This window comes from Maylandia zebra, linkage group LG20 (genome assembly GCF_041146795.1).
Source record: "Maylandia zebra isolate NMK-2024a linkage group LG20, Mzebra_GT3a, whole genome shotgun sequence".
Taxonomy (NCBI): Eukaryota; Metazoa; Chordata; class Actinopteri; order Cichliformes; family Cichlidae; genus Maylandia; species Maylandia zebra.
The window spans coordinates 9,410,587-9,429,208 of NC_135186.1; the positions used below are offsets into that span (position 1 = coordinate 9,410,587).

At 39.3% G+C, this 18,622-nt stretch overlaps 1 protein-coding gene across 4 annotated transcripts in view; it reads left to right on the forward strand.

Moving 5' to 3' along the window:
• The window catches only part of nphp4 (nephronophthisis 4), a 249,304-nt gene that overhangs the window by 22,315 nt on the left and 208,367 nt on the right, over window positions 1-18,622 (forward strand). For all 4 annotated transcript variants that reach the window (XM_076878848.1, XM_076878847.1, XM_076878846.1 and 1 more), the window contains exons 4-6: window positions 67-236; window positions 977-1,041; window positions 14,138-14,287. In XM_076878848.1, coding sequence (XP_076734963.1) covers window positions 67-236; window positions 977-1,041; window positions 14,138-14,287 — 385 coding nt within the window. The remainder of the gene's footprint in view (window positions 1-66; window positions 237-976; window positions 1,042-14,137; window positions 14,288-18,622) is intronic.

The following is an 18,622-nucleotide window of genomic DNA, read 5'->3' on the forward strand; positions in this document are numbered from 1 at the left end:
GGTCCTGTTATTTTCATTTTGGCTTAATTTCGGATCTTGTTTTACTCCTTGTGTTTCTTTTTCTAGGTACTGTATGTCCATACCTCTTTGACGTTACCCAGCACACTGTTGGTTCTGGAGTTGGTGTCATTATCACCCAGACCAGACTGCTCTCACCAGGCTCTGGGACGAGGCTTTACTGTCCTGGAGCTTTTCACCAACAGGCCAGACACCCCAGCTGCTGATGGGGAGAGAAGGTGATTAGTCCATTCTTAATTCCTCTGCCGAAGGATTAATGAACTTTCTCATGAAGAGATTATTAAAGAGCAGGTGTATTTAGAGTGAAAGAGTTTCTGCCAGAATATTATCCAGGGACTTAGAGTTCACCTAGTTTGCTTGGTCTTTCAAATTTTTAGATCAGTATTCATGTGTAACATATAGATATGGCTTTTTACTCCATGTAGACCTACTATTGTGTGTAAGGTGTTTAAATCAACTAGGGTTTGCTATGTTGGTAAGTACAGTGGAACCCTGACTTACGAAATTAATTCGTTCCTGAGGGTCTTTCGTAAGTCGAAAATTTTCGTAAGTCAAAGCACCCATCGCGCCTTTTGAGTGAACGATAGGCTATAGGCTAATTGCTAACTGCAACAACAATGCATCGTTCAAGTGGAACAGCGAAGCGCAATTACGAAAGCCAAGGGGGTTGTCACATGATTCGGAAGGCATTGTGGGCATTGTAGGCATTGTAGGCATTCTGGGCTCAGCCAATCAGAGCCAGCGGATTTCATTACGCTGGCATTTTGCCGTAACACAGGCAGAAATATTGCCGTTAAGTGCCTTCATAACTTGAATTTTTCATTAAATGGGGTATTCGTAAGTCTGGGTTCCACTGTAGTAGAATTATATGTAGCCTGTGTGTTTTTGTTATGTGGGGATCTATAGGAGTTTTCTTTACGTGTGAAGTCATGGGTGTTGGTGTTATTTTACGTCCTAGGCTGAATCTACATCACGGATCACCAAGAGCCTTGCTTCACCCTCTAATAAAGGACGCTGTTGACTGTAAGAATACTTTATTCATACTATCTATTTATCAGGTGTATTCACTTTAGGTATTTTTCACTAGAGTACTCTGGCATGAAAGCTGCTAGGACCACAGTGCATGTGGTCTTTAGCAGTATTTACTTCCAGGCCAGCGAATCTACCTGTATTTGACATAAAACTTTGACGCCCGCTTAATTTTTAGCTGGGGTTTGGGTTAGAGAAACGGCTGTCAACCAAATGTTTTGAGCTGAACAGTTTTGAACTTTGCTACATTACAAAAATGTGAGCTGTTCAAAAAGTGCGTGATTCATTTGCTGCTCATACTATCTGAAGGGATTATGTCATCAGGTGTAACCTTTGGAAAGGTTACCGTTATTGTAGTGGTGACCTGTTCTGTCAGTTTTTTCTTTGTACAGAGTCAATCTGCATAAATCTAACTCACAAAACTAAATGCTCTGTACTATGAGCTACAAAATTCAGGGAAGCAAAATAAAATAGTTGCAGAAGTTATTTTAGGTCAGCTAAACTGACACAGAGATACTAAAACTTGAATGATGACTAAAGAAGTCTTTGGTGGGGAAAATCAAACAGTTGTTTGCAGTTGGTGCTAGAATAAAAAGTTACAGCTGATAAACAGTATAATGACAGCCAAATGCGAAATAGAGATCAGAGATATAGTAATTATAGTGAGATGATGGGACATCAGGAAGCATTGCGTGGGCCCTCTGCCATGTAAAGTGACGCAAAGATGTGTAATTTGTCAACTAGTATTTTAACTTTTTTTTTTTTTAACCAGGTACCATCGCATAAAGATAGCACTTTGGTCAGCTTACATGAAAGAGGGTGTTCAAGAGAGAAAAGGCAGTGACAGATAGCCAGACGTCACACTGTAATGATGATAAAGATTTTTTTATGGCCTCTCAGCGCTTGAATCTTGTTTAAAAATAGTGATCATGACACAAACTTTCAGAAATATTTTCCATTTGGTCGATCACATCTAAGTGCCACAAAGGTGTGTGTGTGTAACAAACTAAGAACAAGGGCTAGAAAGAGAGGAACACTTTACAGCAGAGGCAGTAGAGTTATAATAATTAAAAAAATATATACAGTTTTTTTAAGCATGTCATTTTTGACAGATTACAACTCCGAGGTCCATCTACAGTAACATCGAGTAATTGACCTGAATCATTTTCAAGGACAGTGCTCAAGCTGACAGTTGTTTTATTAACATAACATCAAGCGTTACATGGTAGAATCCTCACTCAAAGACTTTAAGTGAGTCTGGGACCATGGGCCACAGAAGGCTGCAGCTGCACCTTTGTGCAAAAGAAGGGCAGCCTCCAGGATTTCCTTCTGGTGAAGCCACTCCTGGCAGGCTTGGAAAGTCCTGTTTTAAGATGCTTTTGCCAACTTTTGATCCTTTCCCCTGGGAGAAATGTTTCCACTTCAAAACTGTTTTAGTGCTAATGGAAAAAGAGACAGATTAAATAAATTGTAGGTACATTATGACATAATTTTTATAACCCTAACCTTTTTAAAATCGACAAAGAGAAAGTCTAACATAACCTGATTCCCGGAGTGGGCATTTCTTAGCGTAGACGATCTAGTCATCAATTTTGCAAATTTATATAGGCTGACAGAGGCATCCCCTACCTGATGTTAGAGAGGAGAGAGGTGTGATGTAACGGGGTTTCTGACACCAGCAGTTGTACCGACCCTAAAGCCTGCTTAAGCCACACATTTGAAGCAGACACCTTCTTCACCTTGAAAATATTTTCCTAGGTAGCACTTGGTCAGTGGATTATTGACTATATGACCTCAATGGCTTTTTTTAAAAGGCCATTTTCCCCCTTTGAGACAAAATGCAGGTTTTCGCTCCCTGGTAAAAGCTGACAGTTTTGGTTATCTGGTTTACCTTAGATTTAGAGTTGTTTTGGATAATTCTTGGGTTTTCTGCTAAAGCACTGGGTTGATCTAGAATTGTCTTTGACTTAAAGCCAAGGCTATGAATTACAAAACAGACGTGCCTCACAGTATGAATAACACGGTGCCCAGTGAGAGCCAGAGTTCCTGTCTTGGCTATCATGTCACATGAATATTAGAAAACCTCCTCTCAAACGGACTGTTATGCTCTCTGAATTATTAAACATAAGCCTGTTATTTAGTCGAAAGTTGCTTCTTTCTTTTAAGAGCCATGTTGCTGCTGCTTTTGCTGTAGCTCTTTTGTGTCCAAAGCCTTTTTTCTTAACTTTTAATAACTTTTAGTTTCATCCACTGTGACAGAGACCCGCAGTCCCTATCTGCTGGGTGACATGGAATACTTAGGAGTGGTTTTATTATTTTATTTTATTTTTTAAATAAGTGTCTAAAAAAATTTTGTGCAGAAGTGAATTAAGCACGTTCTTATAGTGGCCATTCATGTCTTATGGTGTGGAAGAATTATAATGAGAAATCATTCCCTAGAGGATGTTTCTTTTTACCCTTCATTCATTAGCAATTCCACATTATGTAATTTCCCTGACTTTGTTTTTGAAAATACTGTGGCTCTAGAGAAGGATAATATCTTTTTTTATGTCTTGATGTGTTGCAAATGAGTCTGGGGTTAAAAGTTGAATTGAATAAAAGTGAATGAATTTAAATAAAAAATGGCTGGATTTCCACACGTCTGCTATATTACAGAGATAGCAAGCATTATAAACCCTCTAATGCTTGCTTGATAGCAACCATTAGAGGGTGTTTCCTTATAGTAATTATAAAAGCTGCTAGCTTAAGGGCTCACACATTTTAGTCCAGAAATGACCATACACAGCAAACATATCACTTTTCCATCTCTATGCACTCTATGCAGTCTTGTGAAAAAATAATAGCACACTTACTGGTTCCATTAGGAATAAAAGGGTAAGTAGCAGGCAGGTGTTGCTATATAGATACACTTGATTAACTGATCTTCAGTAAGTGTGACCATCTGAATAAAATAATAAGTTTTGACAGCCTGCTGGTCTGGAGCACAATGCTACAGTTTTCTCAGAAGTGGACATCCCAGCAAATTCACCCCAAGGTCAGTTTGTGCAATGCTCAGAAATTGCAAGAAAACCCAAGAGCTACCCCAGTTAGGATGTTAAATGTTAAAGTTCATGACAGTGCAGTTAGGAAAAGACTGAACTGTAATAGCATGTTTGGAAGGGTTGTCAGGAGAAATCCTGTTCTTTCTAAAAAAGAATCTGGCAGCAAAGTTGTATCTCAACAAAAGACTTTTACAACAGTGCCACTTGGACTGATGAGACCAAAGTGGAGATGTTTGGCCATAATACACAGTACCATGTTTGGTGAAAGTGAAACACAGCATATCAGCACAAACACCTCATACCAGCTCTCAAGCATGGTGCTGAAGGGTGATGGTTTTAGGCAGTGTGTGATTATCAAATACTTTTATCAAAATAAAAAGTATGTCGTACAGCTCTCTCCATGGCCTTTCATCATATATCTTATAGTTAATTTGGTGTCTTTAATTTTTTTCCAAGGTCAACTTTGACCTTGGGAGCTAATGGTCAAGGTCAACCACTTAAGCCACCTGAGGTACTCATGCCCTCAAGGCCTGGTAGATTGGTTTGAAGTTTGAAGATGATCCATGAAAAACCTGTGGATAATATAAAGCTTTTTACATTTGGTGTGTGACCTTGACCTGATTTTCACCAAAATGTAATCAGCTTTAGCTGTTATGGGTTTATACCATCACACAAAATTTGAGCATCAAATCTTTCCTATCTGTCAGACAGATAGGCGGAAAGACAAATGAACAAATGGAATTACATAGTCTCTCCCTTTGGGGGAGAAAAAAAGATGAAAGTGCTAAAAGCTTAAAAAAAATTACAATAAACAAAAAAATCTGTAGTATTTTTTCTCTTGTCTATTGATGTATTAAACCTTATACTGCTTCTATTTATGTCTTTGTGATTGTGTGTACTGTGTAAATACTGTGTGAACCTGCCTTATTCAAAAACATCAAGAAAACTTTGAGCCATCTATATACAATGGCAGGGCTCTAGACTAACTTTTTGACATGGGCGCACCGGTACGCCTAACTTTAAAAAATTTAGGCGTACCGGCACAAAAGTTAGGCGCACTCAAATTTTTCAACCACATCGCTTAACACCGCAGTTTTACATGTGCACTTTCTTTGGGGGGGGAGTCCATACAGACAATATTAATTTCTAAATTATTAACTAACAAAGTTGTGCTTCAAGTGCTTTGTCAATATTGTAAAAAATGTTAAACTTAATCATCATCTTGGCCTCCTCCGACGACCTGTTTGCTGCTGTCTGCTGCTGAAAGGCCGTGGGGAGAGGGGACACTTGGGCAGTGCATTTATTGCAGCATATAATGTGTTTTCTGGATACACTGTGCTTTTTCAGCATTCAAATATTGATGGCACCGTGTCAGAGCACTGGCTATGAATTTCAGACAGATCAGGCCTTAACTTAACAAAAAAGTTATCAATAGTTCTTTTCATCTTTTCTTATTACCCACAGCTACCATCCACTTCTCTCAGGCCTAGGCTGCTCACTAGGGCTAGGTATCATCACTGATTTCTATAATCCATTCGATTACGGTTCTCAAAGTCCTGATTTGATTCAATTTAGCCTCAGACAGTCAGAAATATTATAATTCTGATCATTTATCAGTACTGATACACATGAGACTTCATCAGAATTGTGAAAATCACAGCAGATGCCTTTGTGTGAAAGTAACTGAGAATAAAACACAGGAAAACATGAAGGAGATTTTCCTGGTCTGGCTTTTTATAGCAGATAACCTTAAAAATATTCTGCAATATTCTACAATTTTGCATAATTTTAAGAAATTTATATTTCTTCAGTATTGAACAGCAGAAATTAGGCTTTCTTGTCCGAGGTCATTTAAGTGGAAAAAGAAAAAGCGCTGTAAACAACGGTAGACTGGTGGGTAATAAGCGAATGAATAATGCAGAAAACAGATTTGAGACGGGAAACTGTTCCTGAAGTACAGAGAGAGAGAGAGAGAGCTGTGCAGGAAGTGGGATTTTTATCGTGGTGGAAGCAAAACAGCAAAAGTCAGAGGGAATTCATGACGACATTGATCAAATGTGAAGCGCAGTTTGCTGCTTCTTTTGCTGCTGGCTCGGCGAATTTTGGTTGGAGAGAGACAAAACCTGCAGCTCAGAATCAGCGCAAAAAGACCTAAACACAGCGCGGACCCGAAGAATCGCTAAGCTCCGACAGCGTGTCCGTGTTCGGGCCGTCGGGTGAGAAAGCCGAGAAAGACGAAGCTGATTCTGATGTGTCGGGTCCGCTCTGTGTTTAGGTCTTTGTGTGGAATCCGTTAATGAATTGATATCGCTTTATTCAAGCTATAAGCTCTCTCTTCCACCTGCACTTTCAACTGGACCACGGCCAATCAGAGAGGTCTCGCCCCTGACTATCTCTGATTGGTTTAGTCCACGATAGGGGCATAATGTGTGTCTGTTGTTGACCACAAGGAGAGTTGCAGAGATTTTTTTTTTTTTTTTTACCGGAACAGTGTGCGACCAAATATTTATTTTTAGTCGCACCACTGAAAAATTTGGTCGCATTTGCGACCAAATTGGTCGCACTCTACGGCCCTGAATAGACCTAATTTTCTTTTTTGAGGCCACCACTTGTGCTTTATTTGTAGGCACACTCAGCCGGACAAGCATTCTTTCCACTGTTTGCGGGGCAAAATGCAGCCTTTATCAAAACAATCTACTGAGAATTGTCTGCTAAATCACAATATAAAGCCTTAAAATGAATCAGTAGCAACTTTTGTTTCCTTTTTGCAATTTTTCATGGGAAAATGCATTCATGGGGTTCTTCTCTACATAAAAATAAAGATAGATCAATGGAAAGAGTGAGTGAAGCGTACGTTTGAAAGTGGACCCAATCAATCCAAATGTCAGCAAATTCAAGTTCATGTGCTTTTGGACAGGAGAAAAAGAAATGGGATTTAAGGTTGTGACAGATTTCTACAGCCACATTCAAATGACATTATGGTCACGCTATGCTTTTACTTGACCAACACACTATTACTTTGAGTTAATTAAAGAGGATTCATTTCTTTAATATAACTTATTACGAGATTATGGCATACAAAGCAAGGCGGGAAATGCATTTAAAACTGACAGGCCTCGCTGACTGATGCTCTGAAAGTTTCTAAACCCATTCAACATGTAATTTTTTTTTGATTCTAGAAAACTTTAAGTTGAAGTGAAGAATATCAGTTATTTGAAAACTGTCACCTAAAACCACTGAAACGTAAATGTGAGCTTTTACCCCCCACACATACAGTAAATTGTGTTCTGTGTATGTTTATATAGAAAGTAAAGGTTAATGGATGTATTTAAAAGTTTCACAGTCTGTTATAACAACATAATTTTATAAAGATAATGAATGCCTAGTATGGCAGGTCGTAGTGCCAATATAACCACTGACTGTCTGCCTCTGGTTGAGTAAAATGGATGGCAACACAGGCAGCTGTAGCGATAGTGTTCTGCTGGGCTTCAGCTGAGCTAATTCTGGTCAGTGAACTTGTGCTTTCAACTATGTCTGTTGTGTCTGTCTTTTTATTATAACTGTCAAATAATGTAAATTGGTGTGTGGTTACTTTTGTATACCTTATAAAAAGTCTGTACTCCACTTTTGGTGAGTGAAATTCTTGTTTTTTAACTATATGTCTATTAACAATTACAAGATATGTCTGGCGATGCACTTATACAGTCTATAGATGCATCTTACTAACCAGGATTTCTAGCAAAACTCTAGCATAACTATGTCCTCTACCGTATGATCTAAGTATTGTGATAGTGATAAGCTAGAATACAGGCTTCAAAACTGAGATCACAAACCAATATGAGATGCCACATGGGGCTTTGTCCATCTTCTGTATTCAGTCTATGGGGATTGCAAAACTGGGTTATTTAAATGTGAAGCACCTACAGTGTTCAGTGATAAAATGAGGGGAGAATTATTATTCTGAAATGCTGTAGACTTATTTGAAACCCGTGATACTGGGTAAGCAAGCATCTTTTTTATTCTTTAAGTGTATGTGAATTGTCTTGACATTTAGATTTTTCTTTTACTAGACCACATACACTTAAATTGTTACTAATTTTAGGCATAGGCTTGGTGACCTTTATATCAGAAAACCAGTGGAGCAAAGATGTAGACAAAGCAAAAGATTAATATGACAAAAGTATTTTCACACCAGCCCAAGCTACTTTGGCTTTAACTTCACTCTTTCAGCGCCACCTGTGGGTGAAGAACCTCAGTCATAATGTGATGAAATGTAATTCTTTTTTAAGAATTGTTTTATTCATTTTCTTCTGTTTTTTGCTGAACAAACACTGGCAAAGTAAATAAAAGACACCTAATTCTTGTCATATAATTGAAATGAACATCAGGGTAAATTATCTGATAAATAAGGTCAGATGTTGGGAAAAAAAGACTAGTGCAGCCTGGCCTTATTAAAAGAAGACAAACAAAAGTGTTTCATGACTCTAAAAACATGACACCTTAGATAAACATATTTCATCTTCCAGCAGAAGATAAAGTTTGCTTCAATGGTTAAACACTGCTCTAGTCTATAAAACACAGTTCATATAAAAGGCATACAATTGTCCTTCCGTATTGAGTTTCATTATACAATTTGAATTGGAGAGAGCTTAAGACAGGAGAAAATGGTGGCAGCAAAGAAGTCAAAAACCCCCCATTTTCCAGTGCTGGAGTCAGGGTCAAGAGGCAGGAAATGGGAAAAGGAGGAAAAATGAAAGGAAGGAAGTTGCCGTGGGGCTTTTGAAAGTCTTAAAGGATAAAAGCATGAAGGGAGGCAGTATGCTCATTGGCCTGATCTAAGCTTCTCCTCTCAACCAACTGGGAGAAAAGGGGAAGACGCAGAGAGAAGAAAAACTGAAATGAGGATCGAGAGCTGCTCTGGGGACCTGTTAATGTGATGAGAGGACACACAGATGGTACATTGTGTTCACATTAGCATAGCCTTATTTGAAGCCATGATGCATTAATTTATTGTGTATGTCTGAGCATAAGAGGATAGAAAGGTTGTGTCATGACAGATTTTGTCAATTACACACTTAAAAATCCTATCTGTGGCCAAAAAGGAGGTTTTTCAGTGCTTTCAGCAGAGTTATTGCTGTAAATGCTACAAAAGTGTTTGCTTTTGTCACTGCTATGTTTAGTTTGCACTTAAACAATGCTTTTTATCGGATGCAACTCCTTGAGGCTCAAATTGAGCTAGGTTGAAGTCATCATCATGGTGAGGTTTTTCTTGCTGTATATCTCTTGGTAACTGATTAAACACAGCACTGGTCGCAGCTAGATCAACTTCCTCTAGATAGGCTGGTGCCTATTTGCACCAGCACGGTAGGAGCCCATCTAAGCTATTATAGGGCCATAGGCAGGGTACACCCTGGACAGGCTGCCAGTCTGTTGCAGGCCCACAGAAAGACAGACAACCATTCACACTTACATTCACATCTATGAACAATTTAGAATCACCAATAAATTAAACCCCTTTGGACTGTGGGAGTACCCAGACGCAGACACAGGGAGAGCATGCAAGCTCCACACAGAAACGCCCCGGGCAGATGTGGAGTTGCTGCGAGGCAACAGTGCTAACCACAGCGCCACCATGCTGCCACCTGACAGTTAAAAAATATGTTATTATGACGTTTTATTTTTTTTTAATAAAACGACAGTGCACATAATACAGTAAAGGTAATACAGACATTTTTTTCTCATGCGTAGAACCAACTGGGTTTCTGGATCGGGTCGTGAGAGTGACCACTGAGCCGTACATTCTTGTGTGGATTGAAACGAGCCAGCAAAGCAAAGAATTTGCATCAGTTTTTTGTAATCTGACTTACTTGATGAATCACCACAGGCCTATTAGAATTCATTTTAAGATAAAATAAATGTTTTAAATTTTTAAGTAATGTGAGTGGACAAGTAGCTAATAGAACCTTTGATGTGAGGCTTGAGAGAGAAATTTGGACTTGCCAGATGACTTGGATTTGAATCTATTTACTTAGTTAATAGTCTGGGAGCTCAAATTACCCCCCAAAATACTGAAAAATTTCCTGCTGAACAGCTCTGCCAAATAGTCCTGAGTAATTAGCTATATCACCAATGTCATTATGATTTAATGCACACACATTAGGAAACTGTTAGATCTTGATTTAGAGTATACTCTAAATTCTGATCAAAGAAAACAAATTAAAAAAGTCAAAATAAAAGGAATTGGTTTCGACAGATAAACCAGTAGTTCTGTAGATTTTTATCCAGTGTATCGCCTCCCTGCAGGAGTCCATATGATTCAGATGTGCTAATTATAGTAAATCCTAATAATCATATTGGTAATGATTTAGTACCTTGTCTTGTAAATACAGCCAGAACATTGCACTTATTAAAGAGAATTAACAAGGTCCCAAAAGCGATTGATCCTCTTCTCACTCATCCCTTTGTATCTCACAGGTGGTCTCTACACCCTTGTGTACAATATTTCCCTCTTCATCATGTCTCAGACGACAGTATCTTTCCCTCCCGCTGGTAGTTACCTTAATAGCTCACCTCACAGTTGAGTGATGTCATTCATTACACGCCTGCTTCACACTGCTGAGTATTATATGGCTGTCGCTGTCACACCGTGATCTCTGATTCACCCTGAACCTGAATGCAGTACAGTTAAGCCTGATTTGTAGACACAAGCTGCTGCGGTACCTATTTATCATTCAGTTGAAGCAAATGAGCATCTTAAAAAACAAAACGACTAAAGTTGATCTGATGTTTCTTACACTCTTCCAATCAAAATGACATAGTTTAACTTGTACTGAAAAACTCTGTAACCTAACATAATGAATTATGTATTTAATGTAGTAAGTTTGATTCACTGCAAAAAATGAATATAAAGCCAGCAAATGTTAAACTAACAAGTGCCCCTGTATGTGCTTGACTTTCAGTAATGCCTAAGCTCTCATCTTTATTACTTCTTCTACACAACCTTCTCCCAAAACCACTACCTCTGTTTGATGCCGAGCCATTTTTTTGTTCTCCCCCCCCCCTCCCCCCTCCCCCCGCTCTCCAGTTTCTCGGTTTCACATCTCTTGCCAAGTTGCTGCTCAACTGACTCTGCGGTACCACACTCTGCTGTAAGGAAATTTTGGGGTAGTTTTCTAATCTATGCACAGCATCTGACTGAAACCCAAGCTTGATGCATAATGAATAACACGAAATAAAAGATGAAAAAGTTGCAGACACCTGGGCACCATCTGTGTCAGGAAAGTTCTGTGTTTCTTTTCCCTTTTCCTTTCTCTGCCCATCCTACTTTTCCCTCCCTCCTGTGTGTTCATGGTAAGAAACACCCTTTTAGCGAGAGCTGCTGTTGCCACTAAAAACGTCTGTAGAACAGTTGACACAGTACGACAATCTTAGAATTTTCCCCAAACCCCTTTTCTTCTTCTTCTACTTCATCTTTTTTTGTTGGATTTTGACATAAGCACTTTTTTTGTACTGGTAGAGAGAGTTAAAGGGTTTGTGTGGGATGAGTCATAGACAGGGAGGGGAACACAGTGATATACTCCATCATCTTCTTTCCTTCTCAATCCCCTTTCAATGACTTTAGCGATAAAGGTACTAGCGCTGCCCTGAAAATGAATGAAAAGCAGTCTACATCCGAAATGGACGTTCTGTCCATCCTTTTTGGGACTTCAACAGCTTTTCATAAAAATATTATTCTGTGCAGTTGGACGAGAAAAACGAACATTGTTTGTTTTGCTGATTTTTTTTATTTTATTTTTAATTTAATTTTTTTTAGCTTAAATATACATGTTTGTGATAGATTTTTATACCAGTGAACTTTGTTCTTTTTATTTTCCAAACTCTGATGCATACAGGGGAAAAAACTGCTTCTGTGTGGCTGAGATTCAGCAATTTTTCCAGACTACTGGATTTTGAGTAGTTTTTCTTATAACTGCAGTGCTGCCTCATCATATTTTGATGCCTGGTGCTTTGGTCTAAAGAAGAGAGTAGACTGAGTTTTTGCGGGCACATTCACAGACATTGTATTTGTATTAACATATACCATTAACAGTCTTTAATCGTTTGCACAACTCCTTTGCAAGGCGAAAAAGGAAATGTACAAATCTGATGAGAGTTTCAAACACAACATTGTGCCTTCCACAGAGCAGACAAAAGGGTATCCATAAATAGGATAGGAGGAGTTGCAGAGAATATTTTGGCAGGGCTCATACTGTGGAAGATCCGAAATGACACAAAGGTAATCCTATAAAACCCCAACTGCAGGGGGGTTACTTGTCGGAGTGAGTACTCGCAAGCATTAAAGATCTTTAACCATACTGCAGTGCTGTTAGGGCTGAGCTCATTTTTAACCTTGTATGTAGGAAACATACACTGTAGTGTAGTTTGGCCTTTTCTAACTGTTGTGATGAATTTACAAAATCAAAAAAAAGAAAAGAAAAAAAACGTAGAAGGTAATTTTTTTAATTATTATTTTTCAAAGCAAAGTGGTAGAATTTAACATCAATAGCAAACCAAAGTCAAACAGTCTATTTGTGTTAGAGGTTAAAGTTAAACTGCCTTCAGTTGGATCTGCCCATTAAATTTTAATCACATCTTGAACCCTGGATTCCCTGAGAGTTTGTAAAACACTGTAGCACTCTGTTATGGATCCAACTTGTGATGTAAAAATATATTTTTCAATTTTATATTTTTCCTGAATAGTTTGAGGCTGAAGACATGGTGGGTGAAGAGTTAGCAACAAGGTTATGATAATTAATTAAAACGAAATGAAAATAATAGCCAGGAACAAAACATTTTGGTCGCCTAAGATGAAAACTAAAATTAAGATTATATAATTTTGGAAAAGTAAATAACTAAATAAAAAAATATATCTATAAGGGTAATTTTTAGTATTTGTTAATTTGGTAAAATATGATTAAGTGTTTATTGACACTTTACGGTTCTACAAGACTGTAAATCATCTGCTTTTCAAAACTTTCTGTGTTTGTATTCTAATACCCAGATCTTGCCCCTTTAAATATACTATATATTATATTTATATATCAGTCATATCCAGTCATGACCACTATCATTAAAACAACCAAACAAACAAAAAACATTATTTCCATTTGTAGACATATATATATTTGCTGGTATATGTCACCACTCGTACATGAAAGGTTAGATATGGGCATTAAAAACAGGACAAGGATCAGATGGGGTGGAACTGGGTTGATCAGTTATTACTGCAGGTCACTGACCAGCCTCTAGGTCAGTGTGCCTGGAGCTTTAGCAATCGATTTCACAGCGATTTCCAGCAACCACTTTCAAAAATATGCATATTCTACTGCTTATGTGTTACCTTTAGGTTCCTCAATGCCATTGTCTTGAAACAAGCTACTGAAGTGAATGGAGCATCATGTATTGATTGTTACTGATGCTGTTGAAGGTGCAGTCATTAACCCTGTCAGAGAGAAAGATTGCAATGCTTTGCCAGGCTTGAAGGAAACCAACATACGCAGCGCATCAAACTCCACTTGACTCACCTTCCAAATGATCTGTGCTTTGTGTTGATGGCAGGAGTTGTGGGTTGTTGCTTGTCATTGGACGACCTCCTTGAATGATGACAATGTCTGCTTTATTGCTCATACCTTGTGTCTCATCTACGCTGCAGTGCCCCTCTGGACGAGCGTGTTTTCCAAGTTGAATTGTTGTCATTTCAGTTTCAGCCCTGGAAAATGATGCTTGGAGTGTAATGGAACATTGCACATAAGTCACGAACAGCAAAAATGGAATATTGAAAAATGAAAGCGTCTATGTGTGTTGGGTGTCAGGTGAATCCCTGCTTCTGGAGAAATATTAGATTGCATCGTGCCAAGGAGATGGATAACATTTTTCTGGGGAACTTGAGGATAATGACAGGGTAAAACAGCATATCTTTCTCATTTGGATTCAGAAGAAGAGTTTGCCTATTTGTCATGAAATGCGTGCAGAACATTCAACGTAAATTTGCTGTATGTCTCCTTTTGCAGATCATAATATGTTGAAGATTATTGAAGGAGCACATTTGGCCTGTGTCCTGAAAAAACATCCTGCACTAGATTCTGTCCTGCACCTCTTTCCAGAGAATGTCCTTGTATCCGGGGAAGAGAACATTCCTGGACTAGTAGCTTCCCCGACAGGTAAACTTTACATCACTGAGAAATTTTAGGATCTTAAGGGCCTTTTAAATAGGACATGCTGCGCCCTGAAACCCATTCTTTTCCTTTGCTTGCACCACCAAACAATAATTGTCACTCACCCAACTTTGACTGCTACATGCTGTGACATACCTTCATGCAACCAAAAGAAATGAAGCCTAGAGCTGTTCTAAATTCAACCACACAATGTACCAAAACTGAAGAAAGAAAAGTTGATTCTGTGCCTATTTGAGTTCAATAAACTTTATGACATAAGTTTATGTGCATGTAAGGACCTCGGGAGGAAAGCAGTGTGTTGTGGAAACGACAGTTTTCACAAGTAGGGACAGCATCTAAGCTTTCTTTTTTATCGATGTGAGATACTGTACATGTTTTGAATGACTGGGAGCAGGCGCATCTAGTACATAGCGAGGAGTACTCACGTGTACTTAGTTATGCACTCCTCGTCAGAGTTTGTGTTAATATGTCAGCCTGCAAGAGTACAAAGCAGCATGTCAGTTAAAATACGTATGAATATTCATTGTGTGAACTACTTTAGAAAAATATTGATATGTTTTGAGATCAGCGTAAGACGAAAGCTCCCTAATGAATTGAATATCTGTAAGTCTGAGTTTTGGTTTTTACAGCTGGGTGAATTCAAATTGTTTGCCTTCAGCTTATGTGGCTGGATTGTTACTCTCATTAAGATTATTTTAAACACATTAAATCCTAATGACTGTCATGAGGCCTGTGAGCAGGACAAGTTACTTGTTAGTCATTGTCTTGACTAATCAGCCTACTTTTGCCTTTTACCCATTTATTCAATATATGCTTCTACAGACACCCCCCCCCCCCCCAATAAGGTTGGCTGTTAATGTGGTGTGCCTTTGCCCATCTTAAAGCGTCAGTTCACTTATGAAGTACAAGACCTTATAAAGTTTCAGAGAGAAGGATAAAGCCCCAAACACACCACAAGCCTAGAGAGTGTTTAGGACCATCTGGTAACTGGTCACAAGAGAAAAATGCGTAATCCTCATTTGGCTGGCGAGTGGTTGCTGCAGGTTGCTTGGTGTTGCTAGGTGAAGTTGGTTGCACAGAAGAATATGATGCTTCATGGAAAACTCCTTGCAATTGCTTTGCTCACTAGCAAATTGCTGTGGTCACTCACATTCTTCAAGAAGGATTCCAGCTTGTCTGCAAACACTTGCTAAATAGTTGCAGAACAGTAGTGAAAGTGAAAAGTGTTACACAAACAAAAAACAGAGACCGTTAACCTTCAAAAAAAATGTTGCACCTTTTGAAACATGTTAGCTTTAGTGGGAAGTTACAGCAAATATTCTTTTTTTTCAGTCAACCTTTTCAACTTTTGCAGTAGTTTACAAACAAGTTGGCCTCTTCCATGTAAATGAGTGGCTGCTGCAATTTTCTAGTATCCAAAGCAATCATGAGGTTTTTGTTGTAGCACCCTCTTTGTGACCGATTTCACCTAGCAACTGCAGCAAGATCGGGGGGTTAGGCCTGGGGGACTGAGGCCTCAACACCTTAGTTCAGTGGAAAGTAAAAGGGGCAAAAGTGAGCCTAAAGAGCATAATTGTGCAGCTACTTACCAGTTAGTAAAGTATTGTGACAGATTGAGAATTTTATTGGGTGTACCTGCACTCATGTGTACTACAGATTGTGTGTACTTGTTGCACATTTTGTCCCCTTTCAACACCCCAGTGAGTTTAGAGTTGGAGTGATGTCACCTGAGTAATATGACACTGCTCAGTCAAAATCATTTAACATGTCATGTCTGATCTTATATTATATAGATCAACCGCTTCTCACTTTTCTCCTTCAAGCTGTCACAATAACATACGGGACATTCATCATAGTTATTCCCTTTTTTACAAACTTAGTTCCATCAGAAGTTGAAATGTCTGCAGTACTTAGAAAGTGAGTTTCTAAGGGGGAATGTAATGAAGTCTGACAGTGCAGAGCTATAATCATTGGGAGTCAGTGGGAGGTATGGTAGCAGGCTAATCCTCTTCATGTTCTGGGGCTGTGAGCAGCAGAGACCTAAGCTGCCTTTTAAGACCACAGCCACTGGCTTGATATTCACACTGCATTCAGAACAGTCCAACTCTGCGCTCCTGAGACAAGGGCTGCAATGAAATGCTCAGTGGCTGCATTACTCTTGAAGAGATTACAATCACACTGGCTATTTACTCTTTGTTGTGTCTGAAAGGGGTGATTGTGGATTCAGACTTTCTTACCTCGTCTGTTTGCTGCAGTGCTTTCTTCATTCAGTTCGGGTTCAATTAATGCCAAGTATCCAAAAGGAAACTGTTTTTGTCTGGTTTTTCTGACAGAAGCATTTCAGTCTTTCTCTGGTTTAAATATTCCAGTGACTGGGATTAGAAAGCTTTCCACAAAGCATTAAAGAAATAGATGTACTAAAAAAGGACTGAAATTCCTGATCCAGCTCATGGATACGCCTATGACAAAGAAGGGAATATGATAATCAACAATATATATATATATATATATATATATATATATATATATATATATATATATATATATATATATATATATATATATATATGTGTATATATATATATATATATATATATATGTGTATATATATATATATATATATATATATATATATATATATATATATATATATATATATATATGTGTATATATATATATATATATATATATATATATATATATATATCAGAATCAGAATCAGAATACTTTATTGATCCCTGGGGGAAATTATTTTTTGTTACAGTGCTCCATTTTAAACCAACATTAAGACAAGACAGACAATACGCTAACTAAGAATAGTACAATATATGAATATATATACATACATACATACATAAGTCACTCATAAATAAATAGTTGGAAAAGAAACATGTGTAGCTGTAGCAGCAAACAGTGTGTTAAGTGGATGCGTTGTACAGGGAGATGGCCACAGGCAGGAATGATTTCCTGTGTCGTTCAGTGGTGCTTTTCGGTAATCTCAGTCTCTCACTGAATGAGCTCCTGTGACTGACCAACATGTCATGGAGTGGGTGGGAGGTGTTATCCAACATTGTCTTTATCTTGGACAGCATCCGCCTCTCCGACACCACCTTGAGGGAGTCCAGCTCCATCCCCACAACATTGCTGGCCTTACGGATCAGTTTATTAAGTCTGTTGGCATCTGCGACCCTCAGCCTGCTCCCCCAGCATGCAACAGCATAGAGGATCGCACTGGCCACCACAGACTCATAGAAAATCCTCAGCATTTTCTGGCAGATGTTGAAGGACCTCAGTCGCCTCAAAAAATAGAGACGACTCTGGCCCTTCCTGTAAAGTGCTGTGGTGTTTTTAGCCCAGTCCAGTTTATTGTCAATGTGTACTCCAAGGTATTTATAGTCCTCCACAATGTCAACACTGACCCCCTGGATTGAAACAGGGGTCAAGTGTTTCCTGGTCTTCCTGAAGTCCACGATCAGTTCCTTGGTCTTTGCCACGTTGAGCTGCAGATGATTCTGCTCACACCACGTGACAAAGGAGTCGACCACAGCCCGGTACTCTGTCTCATCATCCCTGCTGATGCATCCAACCACCGCAGAGTCATCAGAAAACTTCTGAAGATGGCAGGTCTCTGTGCAGTGGCTGAAGTCTGTGGTGTAGAGGGTGAAGAGGAAGGGGGAGAGGACAGTCCCCTGTGGTGCCCCTGTGTTGCTGATCACCTTGTCAGACACACACTGTGGGAGACGTACATATTGTGGTCTTCCTGTCAGGTAATCAACAATCCAGGACACCAGAGAAGCATCCACCTGCATCGCTGCTAACTTATCACCCAGGAGGGTCGGCCTGATGGTGTTGAAAGCACTGGAAAAGTCAAAAAACATGACCCTCACAGTGCTCGCCGGCTGGTCCAGATGGGTGTAGACACGATTGAGCAGGTAGATGATGGCGTCCTCTGTTCCGAGACGAGGCTGATAAGCGAACTGAAGGGGATCCAGATGTGGTCTTACTATGGGTCGCAGCTGGTCCAGGATGAGCCTTTCCAGGGTCTTCATGATGTGGGAGGTCAGTGCCACGGGCCTGTAATCCTGGGGGCCACTGGGACGAGGCGTCTTTGGTACAGGGACGAGGCATGATGTCTTCCACATCACCGGGACCCTCTGCAGACTCAGACTCAGCATAAACAGTTTATGAAAGACTCCACACAGCTGGGGGGCACAGGCCTTGAGGACAAGGGGACTCACTCCGTCTGGTCCAGCAGACTTGCCTGAGTGAAGTCTCCTCATTTGCATCTCAACCTGGTATTGAGTGAAGGTGATGGGTGGG